At 52.4% G+C, this 12671-nt stretch overlaps 4 protein-coding genes across 4 annotated transcripts; 2 read left to right on the top strand and 2 right to left on the bottom strand.

The window, feature by feature from the left end:
- Positions 1–433: 433 nt before the first annotated feature.
- On the bottom strand, positions 434–2710 carry CPAR01_09718 (autophagy protein Atg22; the record flags this gene model as incomplete). The annotated part of the gene is made up of 4 exons (XM_060493982.1): positions 434–1342; positions 1420–2204; positions 2362–2367; positions 2422–2710. The coding sequence occupies 4 exons, from the start codon at positions 2708–2710 to the stop codon at positions 434–436; spliced, it is 1989 nt and encodes a 662-aa protein (XP_060348112.1).
- Positions 2711–4451: 1741 nt separating this feature from the next.
- CPAR01_09719 (uncharacterized protein) lies at positions 4452–4958 on the top strand (the record flags this gene model as incomplete). The annotated part of the gene is made up of 1 exon (XM_060493983.1): positions 4452–4958. A coding segment is annotated over one exon (507 nt), but the record flags the coding sequence as incomplete, so codon positions are not given.
- Positions 4959–6281: 1323 nt separating this feature from the next.
- On the bottom strand, positions 6282–6904 carry CPAR01_09720 (uncharacterized protein; the record flags this gene model as incomplete). Its single annotated transcript, XM_060493984.1, has 2 exons — positions 6282–6559; positions 6766–6904. 2 exons carry the CDS (start codon positions 6902–6904, stop codon positions 6282–6284), a joined length of 417 nt encoding a protein of 138 aa, XP_060348114.1.
- Positions 6905–9049: 2145 nt separating this feature from the next.
- On the top strand, positions 9050–12671 carry CPAR01_09721 (uncharacterized protein; the record flags this gene model as incomplete). The annotated part of the gene is made up of 3 exons (XM_060493985.1): positions 9050–9480; positions 9537–11153; positions 12050–12671. 3 exons carry the CDS (start codon positions 9050–9052, stop codon positions 12669–12671), a joined length of 2670 nt encoding a protein of 889 aa, XP_060348115.1.

The raw sequence follows: 12671 nt of genomic DNA on the forward strand, positions 1-12671 counted from the left end.
GTTCCCACAACAAGCGCCGACACTTATTTCTCCATTACCTGATTGGCTACGTACCGGTCTCGTCGCTTTACCATGACCTCTTACACCTGTAGTCTTCGTGTCTCATGCCATATGCCGTTCTTCTGATATGAATGAGCTGGATGATTGGTTTCAAAAGGATACCAGTTTCATCATCATCATTCAAATCAATAGTCAATTGCTTTTCCCCAGTATTCTGACGTAAATATGAACAGAAGAGTATGGGGATCAAAGAGCAACAACGAAGATAGGGGATACGACGGAGGCGGCGAGCATGTTGGGGGCGATAGAGACGACAACAGAAACAACGACAAAGTCGACTGTTCATTACTCGGAGCTTTTGAGTAAAACATACAATATCGCTAACTTGATTTACCTACGCCGTTGCTATGCAAATATGTTCGGTAATGGGGGCTCAGTTCCCCCTGGTCCGGTTATGCTCGTGTTCGACTTCTTCCTCCTCATCGTCATAGGCACTGAGAATCGGACGATCGTCGCTGTCCTCTGTCTCGCTGCCGGTTTCAGCCTGTAGACTCTTGAATCCCTCAATAGTCTCTGCAAGTTTCTGACCCTCCCGCTTGCCACGCTCCACGTTCACGCTCCAGATGAGAGGCGCCGGAAGCCCAACCAATGCCGCCAAGAACCAAAACGCCGGCCGGATATCACCAGATTGATCAATGATGGCTCCGACAATCGCAGGCCCAAAAACACTCGAACCTTTGTCGGATGCAGCGTATAGAGCGTAAAAGGCAGCTTCGCTTCCCTCGGGGATCAACTCGCCGTACAGCGATCTGCAATATGAACTCAAGCCTCCCAACACCAGTCCGTACACGGCAGCTAGGGGATACATTTCCCACGGTTGCTGCAGTCCGATCACGCCCCATCTCTGCACAATCGGCAAATATCCGAGAAGTCCGTAGATCGGAATGAGCTCGAAGAGACCGATACAGACAAGGATTGTCTGATGTGGCTTCAAGTGGAACTTGCGTGAGATGAAAGCCCAGCTGAAGGCACCGATAACACCAGCTATAGTGGAGATCACATTGATCATACCCAAAGCCCAAGGCTTCATGTGGAGTTGCGTTTTGGCGAACAATATGGCCGTGGAAGATGTAGTTGCAATCGCATCACTGACCAAAAACCATGCGCATAGAAACAGAACGATGTCTCGTAGGCGACGAGCAAGCCGGACAGTGTTGAATAACGATTTCCAGGCCATAGCCACATAAGTTGGCCAAGCTCGGATTCCTTTGCCCGACGTGATGGGCATTGGTGGACCTGGCCGAGGGCGGAGCCACATGGCAGCAGGGATCGTGAAGACTGCCTGTAAGATGGTCAGTAACGGTGGATAATGCGCCCAGGCGACGGGGATGAGATGGAGAGAGAGAGCCCGTCACATACCCACCAAAGACCGCAAAAAGACAATGCAACCCTTTGCGACCAGGTAGTGTTTTTCAGTGCAATCACTATGGCAATGGCGACACACTGTACGAATAGGCCGGCAATGTAGCCAATGCCAATGCCCTTGGCGGAAATCTGAGTGGACAGCTGGAGCTCGACGGAGGTGAGCTCCTCGTGAGTAGCTTTCCGAACCAACGGGTAGCCTCCGTTTCCGTTTCCATGCCCACCGAGTAAGGGCGAATGTTGGTCCTCAACCTCGGCACTGGCGGGATCTTCGTCAACGTGGGAACCATCGAGCGGTCGCGATTCCAGGTCCGAATGTCCCAAGTCGGGAGTGTGAACAGTCTCGGAAGCAATCACTTCCGGATGATGCCGGACCAATAGCGGCAGGAATGAGTTGAGGAGCACGAATGAGGCGCCAAAACATGTGTTCGAAACGATAGCCAGCAGAGCACCCAAGAGATAGGTGGTTTTGTTGACAAAGATATAGGCCATGACGGAGAAACTTCCAACCCAGGCGAAGGTGAGCAAAAGCTTCTTTCTCGAGTTGCCGTGATCTGCGGCACTGCTGACGCTCACGACAAGGAGAACCTGCAGCAGGACGCTTATGGAGAAGGTGTACATGGCGAAACTCGCCGTGTTGATCTCGATACCCAAAGGATACACGACGCATTGTCCATCAGTTTTGTTTTTCGAGTCGCTCGTACCACACGGGGTCGTTCGATCAGACAATAGGACGCCATTTTCGCGGGCGAGGGTCTCGAGGAGGATCGGGATGAAGGAACCTAGGCATCGTGTGGTGTCAGCGCAACGGGTTCGGGGCGGGGTGCACGGCAATGCTGTGGCTCCAGCATCTCGAGCTGTCCAGGCTCCACAGCTTGATCACTGTCTCGCGACGAATGTAACTGCTCGAAGACGGAGTGGCAGACTGCGATAACTCACCGATAGCTATTCTCAGTCAGCGCATGCACACACATCCAGATCCATGGGCTGGAAACTTACCACATATGACATAGGTTTCGGCAGCAAAGGCGTATGCATACCAACCAGACAGCTCCTTTTGGCTCGTGGGCCGAGTGTCTTCGCCTTTGTAACGGCCTGGGCCGTGAAGGAAACCATCACTACTGCTGCCGCTCATTCTGTCAAAGTCGGAATCTGTATCGGAACGCTCGTCATCGGCCTCGAAGTCGGAGGTGAAGGAGCGAAAAGAGCGTTTTGACAAAGTTGAAAGACGCGACCATAAGCGTGGTGCAGGTGGTGGTCGAGCGTGTTGCTCTTGTCTTGGAACCATGGCGGCTGACACGGGTAGGCCGCAGGTGTGGGCGCAGCTTTACTGGACGGCCAAGGTCGGACAGCTGACTTCTGTGCCTGTGCGGGCCTGTCACCTTGTCTCACCGGACGGGTGCACTCCGGTCACAGCACGCAACCAGAACAAGGTCCAGATGGCCCAGAACTGGTCAGAACTGGAGAAATGTCTCTTTCTCGTCTCTTCCGTCTCTTGTAACTTGCAGCTGCCTTGAGTTTAGGCTGCACTGCTGCAGAACGGCCCGCGGGAACCTGCCAACCTCTGTTGAGCACTTCACTTTGGACGGGACAAAGTACCTTCACCAAGGAAGTTGACTTACCAACCGGGCAGGTAGGTAATGCAGTCAGATAATGCGACGACGGAATTCCAGCGCCAATGCGGATTGCGGGTGCAGATGCGGGTGCGGTTCGGGCAAGGCACCTAGCACTGAAGCGTCGTACTCGTCGCAAGTGCTAGGCACCTCGCCAAAGTGAGAGCCGAGTTGATGACGGGCTTGTATTCGGACCCCGCTGATGCTGCAGCTCGGTCGAACCACTCGGTGATTTTCCACTTTCCTGCTACTGTTGGGCTGTGGTAGCAGCCTACCCAATCTGTTTTCCGAGGGCTCGTCAATGGAGTATTCGCTTGTGAGGGCCTGCCGATTCCGAATAAAGGATGCCGGCTGTAATGGACCCGAGAAAAGAGGCGACTTGTGAGAGGCGGCTATGCGCGCTGTTCAATAGTGACCGCTATGCGTCAGTCCGAATACGCCGTGTTTGCGAATTGCGAGGTCGGTCTTTGGTGCGCGGGGACAGCAACATGGGGCCACAGCGGATTCTATCAGTCAATACCAGGACAGATGATGGAAAGACGAGATAGAACTGGAAAAGAAAGTAGAACCAAAAACGGACGGGGAAAATGAAGCGAGGCAGGTTGATGTGTCGTCAGGTTTGCGAGATCCGGCTGTGGGCCGGCGTGGTTGGTTATATGGCGTCGCAAAAGTCGTCGAAAGCAGGCCGGGCCAGAGCAGAGAGGCAAGGACAGGGACATCCAGGGTGACAGTGTCAATCCATGGTCTCTCCCGGCCTCTAGCTCCATGTCTACGGAGTACTTGGTCGCTCTCTGCCCTTTTGCCTGTCTTCTGCGCCGCGGCTCCTTTGCCGGAGCCGTTCTAAGCTGAGCCAAGGCCACCAAAGGCCCGCCGTCCGCCGTTCACCACATCGCATCTCCCCTCTCAACCCTCCTCCGCCCAACCGCTCTCCTCCCTGTACGTCTGTAATGTGTGTAAGGGAGTGACAAAAATCTTCTCCAAATACCCCAGTCGCGACGAAAACCGTTGCCCAATCTCGCAAGCGCTGCGACGACAAACATGGATGCATCCAACTAGATCATCGCCGATGGGACGGTGTTCCTTCCTAGCGCCGCTGCCACGCTTGAAGCATATCGCGCTATGAGGCAATGGACTCCAATTATCGTGAGAGGATGCGCGTTGAACGACATGCGTTGTGAGACGAACCAGGTTATTCATTCGTCCGATATTCCATGGCCGGCATGCGTCGATGGATATGCGCTGCATCCGCCTTTGGGATTGGGCATTGATCGTACACCACAAATTCCCCATCTCCAACCACCATGGCCATTGGCACTTTGCGTTGCCTACACCGCAAGAGGCTGAATCCCACTGCATTGGTGAATTCTTCAACGGCCTCCCCGGCTCCCTTGTAGTTTCTCTTATTCGGCCTCATAGGGATACAAGACCTCCCTGGTCGACACGAATCAGCGTCTCAACCCCACCGGGTTCTTTGGAAACTCCGAGTATCATAGACTTAACAAATTCGAGACCTTGGAAAGCCGAAATATCAGTACAGATCTGTCAACTTTACCTCACCAGGTTAGGTTCACCAAGTCTCCAGGGGTTTGCGTTTCCTTGGCTAGAGCCGTGCCGTCTTGGGAGTGGTTGGTTTTTCAGTTGGGTAAAAACGATCCCAGATCAATTTTAGCTCGCATGCGGCGTTCCTTGGATGTCGATACTGCACAAACTACAAGGCTCCGTTCAATGAACTTTCGCACTCGACCACGCTCCTCTAACACTCGTTTATCTCATGATAAAATGCAGCTACTGTGTGTGTTGCAACCCAATTCTCGTCGCAGCACTGCGGCGAGGCTTTACGGCGATCCAAGCCGGACTGGGGCTTGCGGGGGCGGGCATTCTGCAAGTGCCCGAGCGATCTGCGGTTCCTCTTCGCGCCAGTGAGCATGTCTGCCCACCACATTTCAAGACCCGTTGGACCCTGAGCGACGATCACCGGCACGTAAATCAAGTCGGCGCAGACGAAAATTGCAAAGCGCGGACATGATGCGCTAGCATCGCCATGGTCGATGGTGTTAGTCGACAGTATTTGGCAACCAGAATCCGGGCAGTAGCTGAGTAGTATCAATGGCAGTGCCAAATTGTGCGTACTGGGAATTCTTGTCATACCTCGAAAACGCAGGCGGATGGCTGTCTGGACGCTGCATTCCGCCAAAGTTCACCGCTTCAGTTTAAAGTTCCGCGGCGATGGGCCCCGACGCGGAGGACCCATGGAATCCACTGTATGCAGCAGACATCTGTCCTGTGACTGAGTGAAACATGGACCTGGAGCTCCGGTTGCGACTCTCGATACTTTGATGAAGCGAAGCTCCAACGGAGATGTGAAGTTGAAGGTTGATGTATGGCTCGGAAAGGTGTTTGGAAAGACGACTTGATTCTGACTACCTTACTCCGTAGCTTCCATACCTACATGTTGAAGCGGTTGAGTGATTGGGCACAGACCCGGCATACCCTGCCAAGTTTCTGCCGATTTAGACTACACCGCCCCCTAGCCGGGTCTAGCGCGAGTGCACTGACCACTATTCTCCACACCGAGCATCTCCGACGCTCACTCATCGGCATCTTCACAGGACACACATGAGATTTCTCACCAAATCTGGACAGCAAAGCAACATAATCCGCATTCTGAACTCCCATTTCATAAAATGAGCAATGGCGAAGTGCCAGAGTGGTTAATGGGTTTGACTCGAATTAACTCTGTATTTTCAGAGCCTTCTATCAAATGGCTTCGGCCGCGCAAGTTCGAATCTTGTCTTCGTCGTGTACTTTTGCTTTTTACCGCCCACGGATGAGTTTGTGTCTTTTTATGAATGTCGACTTATGTTTCAGGCTTTCCCAGACGTATTCTTTCATTCAGACTCATGTTTTCTGTGTGGAAGGTGTTGGTTGCGCCAACGCCTTACATCCGCGCGGAACCCGCGCCCACCAAAAATTTGATCGATGCATTGAGATGCATGAGATGCATGAGATGGAACAACGCGATGAGAGCAATTAAAGTACGCTTTTGCCAAGAAAAATAATGATGCCAGTGGCAGGATATCATTTTAAAAGTCGAGACAAAGTCTCGACACGAAATAGATTTTACGAAAAGGGGGATATCGTGAAGGGTATGCCAAAAACAAACTTCCAGCCCAGGTCCAACCAGCATCCATCGCAACACATCAACACCCATAATTACCCTTTTCCAACAGACAAGTCTTTTCCTTTTTATTTCTTGTGGAAGGGGGCGAGGATCTTGGCCTTGAGCTTGTCGGCGACGCTGACACCCGAGTGGCCGTCGGCACGAGCCTGCGCAGCGGCCTTCTTCTCATGATCAATGTCCTTGTGGGCGGCCGACTTCTCCGTCTCGACGGCGTTGCCCGCACCGCCCCGGCCGACGTGGTAGTCCTGGCCCTCCATGGAGGGACGGTAGGCCTCCTCGGGGACGAGGTCCTTGTCGGAGCGCAGAGCGGGCTCCTTCTTGGCGTCGCCAATGTTACCGGCACCTGGATGGCAGGGCGCAAACAGTCAGCCTACAAAGCATGGTGCGTTTGACTATGATGTGATTGCAACAGCTGAAGACATCGTGGGGTGGAGAGTGAGCATGGTTAGGGGCGGGGCATCGGCCAAGTGGGCGATTGCGCTGATGCCGCTTGGCGGGCTGGGTGATAAGGCGATGCGCTGGGCGCACTCGTCCCGCGTCAAGACTCACCTCCACGACCTGCGCTGAATGCGCCAGTTCCCTGAGACCCCTCGGGGCCTGTTCTCACGACCTCGCCGTCGACGTACTGGGTGTCGTCAACGGCCATGTTTCCGGCGCCACCTCTTCCGTGAGATACTTCGGCAGTCATCGTGTTCGAGTTCAAGGTATGGATGTAGGGCGTGTGGTTCGTGAGCTATGGTGAGTGAGTTCGTTGTTGGATGAGTTCAGTGAGAATGTCTTTCGGTGGGAAACAACGTGGGTGCGCAACTTTATTTGAGTAACTTTGCAAGATGGGACGAGAGAATAACAAATCGAGACCAGGTACGTCAGCGATATTATATATAGATAAGGCACCTGTTCCTGGCAGCTCTCTACCGTACATCACATCATATGGTAAGGTGAGATAAGTGAAGTACTCCGTACTTATCAGTGTGTGTGAGTGAGCTCCTAGTAGGGATACCTCCCCGCCCCCCAAAGCTAAGGTTATCTCTCTGACAGAAGACAACCCATCCACGAACCTGGGAAGCAGCTCATCAAGCCTGCAACTGAATGCGGGATGTCTAGTGTCTTGGGGGCTACTGGGCGTGGGGATTCCAGGTAGGCGATACTCCTGGTGAGACAAGGTTTCCTCCATCTCTCTTCGAGAAGCACTTGCACATGCCTGAGAACTGGGACCCCCCCCCCCCCTGCCTCCACGGCACGACGGTACTTCTACACACATGGCATACTGGGACAAGCCAACCAACGGCTCGATGAGACGATCGGCGAATGACAGCAGCCTCTGCTCTGATAAAAACTTTTGGTTTACGTACCTGGATTTCGTGAGAGCTCTGGGAACATTACGCATCGGCATCAGCCCAGCGCTAGCCCCCAGTGGGCGCCGCCATCGGCACCCATTCCTGTTTCTTTGGGCCCATTTTGCGCGACCAGCTCAGAAATTGGATTTAGCATGCGTCGTTGTCACTCATGGACTTCACGTTGTGCTGGTATTGCGCTCATCGTCGGCGCTATCTAATCATCGGTCACCTCATTTTCTCGGAAGAGCAGTCTGCAGGCTTGAGCGGTTTGTTATTGAGAGCTAAACCTTCTCATCATAACCCCGGTCCTTGTCTAGACATTTGATGTTCAGTGGATGTCGTCATCGCCCCTCACCTGGTTATTTGCAGTGTTGCCGGTACAGCTAGTCGCGCAAGTTGACCAGCATGAAGGTAATGGAATTGTTGACGAAACGTTTCTGCTCACCATTTAGTCCATTCGCATTCAGACACCAACTCGGATGAGTGGCATACAAGGTTTGATAGTTCATTAAGGCGACATATTCGCATGAGTGGCACTGGGCCCGGATCAAATTGCTCCTTGCGCGCTCAGGATATCTGTGAGCTAGAGTCAAGTCGACTTGACCCTGCGGTTCCCTCAAGCCATTCGTTCAATTGTCTGCTGAGGCGCTAGAAGGAAATGGATGCAACTTTACCAGGATAAGCAGAAAATTTAAACTCAAGGAAGTGATTGTCTTCGAAATGAGTTCTAAAAAGTCGAGTTTCCAGTACTGGCATCTTCACTACAACTAACCTCACTGCCCCCCTTGCTGATATAGCTGTCACTGTAACTGTCCTCTCTGACTCGCTCTCCGTATATCCTCCATCGAATACGTTTCTAGAGACCCCGGAAAGTCGTAATAATGAAGCTGTCAGCAATGAGAAAGAGGGTTTGTTGCGCCATGCCTGGTGCCAGCGTCGCTGGGAAAGGCGGCGGCATCATAGCCGACACATCGCAGAGTTGGTAAAGTTCAAGATCTCCACTCAAGGCTCGCCGGTAATGGCCCTCGAGCACGTTCATTTGGTTATATTGGGGCAAATAATGAATCGAAAGGTGTCATGGTCTCTAAATGCTTCGAGGTAGGAGAACGGCGATCCAAAGCCAGTTTTTGAGAAAGTCGAGCAATCAAAAGCGCCTATGTTCTGGTTACCATGACTTCAATCACTGAGCTTATGAAACGTCTTTTCATCTTACTTCAAATCTATGCCACAGCTTACCCGCCTCCTCTTCTCGAAGAAAGACACTACAGCAGTGACACCGAAATGAGAGGCAGCCTTGTGAAATATCAGCCGGTGGGTAGCATCCATGCATGTCAGCCCTAGCTACAGTTACGATTGGCCGCAGAGAGGATGGCTAGCTGAGGCGATGCACCACGATACCATTTCTCCGCTGTTATATGAAGCTTACCTTCGCCCATGCTTGCGCTTGAGAGAGGGGTATCTCTAACCTTGCTTCAAAGACCTACATTTCGTGCGAGATGGATCCCATCACCGCCCTAACGAGTGCCGTCGAACTTTTCGGCGTTGCCCGTCAGATTCAAAGCCTTGTGGAAAAGTACAAGAATGCACCCAAGGCTGTGCACGAGATCATCGTCGAGTGCAACTTGACGAAAGATGTGTGCCTCAATTTGCAGAAACAAGTCTCACAGACTGATATCCTCAAAAACCCGGTCAAAAACAGTACCGAGGATGGTTTGCGGAAGATGCTTGATACATGCATGGACAAATTGAAGAAGACACTCAAAGATTTGGAACACGAAGTCAGCAAGGTGCAGAGCAAAAGTGACTCGCGCATGGGAAAGTGGGACAAGACGAAGTTCTTATGGAGGGAGGAGATCTTTTCAGATGCTGCGCAAAGTATCCAAGATCAGAAAGCCCGCCTTGGTATTGTTATCCAGCTTCTGCAAGTGTACGCAATGAAGACAAACGCCGAACAAGACAAAGCCACACACTAATAAGTCATAGGCGTACTGGTCAAGAAGTAAAGGAGGGCGTCCATAATGTACAGAAGGGTGTCGACACTCTCCGAGAGGAGGTTAGAGAGATATTGACCGAATTTCTCAAAAGGCAAAACCCCCCTCAACTGGGTTTACAACCACCATCGGAGTTGAAGAAGAGTAGATCAGATACTCAGATCAACACAACAGGCAAGCGATTTGCTGACGACCTCTTTGCCGCTGTACGAGGCGGGCGGCTTGAGGACCTTGAGCCCATTTTGGCCCAAGGCGCCTCTGTAAACATGGCCCTAGGAGACCGTGGTGACCGGGCCATACATGTTGCCGCTCGCGAGGGATTTCTGCTCGTCCTGGACCGGCTTATTGCTTCCGGAGCAGACGTCAATGTCCAGAATGCGCTGCAGGATACAGCATTGCACCAGGCGCTCAATCGAGGACAGATTCCCACTTCGTTGGCGCTATTGTCGAGCGGGGCCAGTTGGAAGATCAGGAATGCCAACGGGACCACGCCGCTACACACAGCCGTGAGGAGTTCTGCATATCTTGTTGTGCAATATTTGCTCGATAAGGGGGCAGACGCAAATGCTCGAGACAGATGGGGTCACACTCCCCTTTATAAGGCATGCATTCCCCCGGAGAAGGATAAGAAAAATGACTTTGTCATCAACCTGAAAATCATTCGGTTACTCGTCGAGCGAGGAGCAGATCCGACGCTTGGGGGTTGGAAAACCGGCAGAACTCCGATTCACGGGCTTGCGTCGAGTGGGCACGCAAAGGAGCTCGAGATCTTGGCCAAGGAGGCCAAGACTCTCGAACTACCGCTGACAGGAGACTCTCAGGGTGAAACGCCGCTCCTCGTTGCAGTCAAGAACAAACACCCAGGCGCCGTAGATGTTCTGCTCAAACGTGGAGCCAACGTGAACGCGAGAGAGACTTCAAAAGACGGTACGGCGCCGACTGCCCTATGGTACGCCGCTTACAACCCAGACCTAAGCATCGCGGCCAAGCTTCTTGAAACTGGCGCAGATCCGCGTGCAAAGAGCAATGGCATAACTCTTCTCCATCTTGCAGCGACGAAGCATTGGCTTGAGCTGGCTAAGCTGCTGGTCAAACACAAAGCCGATCTGGATGCCAAATCATCTAGTAACGATACACCTCTCCATGCGGCTGTATGGGTCAAGGATTTCCCGATAGTTCGGTTTATGCTAGAGAACGGGGCCAAAGTAGAGGCGAAGGGGTACCGCACAGCGACTCCGATCATGGCAGCAGCCGAGACCGGCTCGCTGCCAATGATTAGGCTCCTGCTTAAGCACGGAGCTCAGTGGTCTTACATGACGCCTCAAGGCTCAAACGCGTTTATTTGGTCATCGTCCGGCGGAAGCGTCGTGTGCGTGAGCTTCTTCCTCGGCTGTGGCCAAGATCTGCATCACAGGGCCGAGGGGGATTATACTGCGCTACACTATGCGGCGAGGACAGGCAAAATGGAGTGCGTCAAGTTGCTTCTAGAGCTGGGCATCGATAAGCAGGTCATGCCGACGAAGATGAGGGCACCCTTCAAGGTCAGGGGGACGGCAGCTGAGGTTGCGAGGGCGCATGGGGCCGTTGAAGTAGCGGAGTTCATTGAGAGGTATAGGGGCGAGTAGTGCAGTGAGATGATCACGAGCCTTGTTCGAAGTGGCCCCTGGATTCTCGCTTATTTTGAGCGATGGAAAGAGATGTAAGTAGAGGAGCCTGGTGTTTCTTTTCTCATTGATACGCTGTCAGACTGTTGGATATTTGTCTTGATCTGAATGAGATCAAGCCCTTAGCTCGATCTATTATCTTTGATACGTCTTCGACTCTACCAAAGGACCAACAATGCTCGTTGAGATGCTGATGTATAGTAACCCTCGTTCAGATTGAAAATGTGAAGAGTGAGACTATATATTTGAACAGGCTATGGTTTTTGTCCAAGAAATCGCTGAAAAGCAAGAAACGAGCGTTTCCAAATCATTCCGCGTGAGACAATGAAGCTTGTTCTCACAACACCAATACATGCTTTCTCATCTTACAAGGAAAGGCTTATTTGACTCTCAACCGAAGATACAGGTACTCAGCCATCACAAGGGGTTCAATAAGCTATGCGTATGAGTGAAAGGGCTCGAGCTAGAAACACGCAAGTCTGGTCAAGAGACTTCCCGGGGACGCCGTCATCACAAGGAGTACAATTGACTCTCAGCCCATGATGATTCGCTCCCTTTGAGCTGGCCATCCTCACCAATAACCATACTGGCCCAATATCCAGGATGGTGTGCAAGGGGGATATCGACAAATATTTAGCCTACGTAGGCTCAACATCAATATTCTCTTTCCACCTTGGTTTCCTTTTGAGCTGCCTTTTCTTCCTCGCACATGTTCTTTCTCTCGGACTATAGCTGAGGTAAACAGCCAACCGCAACAACCCATCAACAACGTCATCAGTGAGTCTTGCTAGGACTGTTCCATTATCCTCAGTATCTTTGAAACAAACTAAACGCGGAGCAGGACAGACACGCCCAGCTTCCTTTCCATTCAGAAAAGAGGAACACGGCCACCCGGTGTTTTGAGAGCGCGTGCCACTATCGACACTGGCATACGCATCAGAGTCTTCGCCCTGGAATATTTCAACCAGCAGCAAGAGATTGATGACGCGCATCTCCTGGCGACAATGCTGGTGTACATGACCGTCGGTCGTGACATTATCACCGCCCTCATCGTGGTCTTGGCTCTCCGTTCCGTCATCGTCGGAGGCACAACGACCTTGACGCTTCGCTACTTCATGATACTCTTTGCTCGCCACATCATCATCTATGCGACCGAGATTCCCTACATCATCCACAAGAAGAGGTGGACCAGCTTCTGCCGCCGGTATCAACTACCACGCAACGTCGCAAGATTCGGCACCTTCTCCTACCTCTGTATGCAGTTCAGCCTATTTGCCGTCGAGGCCCACCTGTTTCGGCTTTGGCGACAGCATCGGCTCGATGGGGGCGCGAACGTACAGAGCACCGGTGTGGCGTTGGCGGCTATCATCACTTCTATCACCGCCTATACGGTACGCCAGGCGTACATCAAGGTGCTCTTCCACTGGGAGCTCATGCGTAGCAGCCGTCGGGCCGTCAACTGA

This window comes from Colletotrichum paranaense, assembly GCF_030867605.1.
Source record: "Colletotrichum paranaense strain IMI 384185 chromosome Unknown Scaffold_7.1, whole genome shotgun sequence".
Classification (NCBI taxonomy): domain Eukaryota; kingdom Fungi; phylum Ascomycota; class Sordariomycetes; order Glomerellales; family Glomerellaceae; genus Colletotrichum; species Colletotrichum paranaense.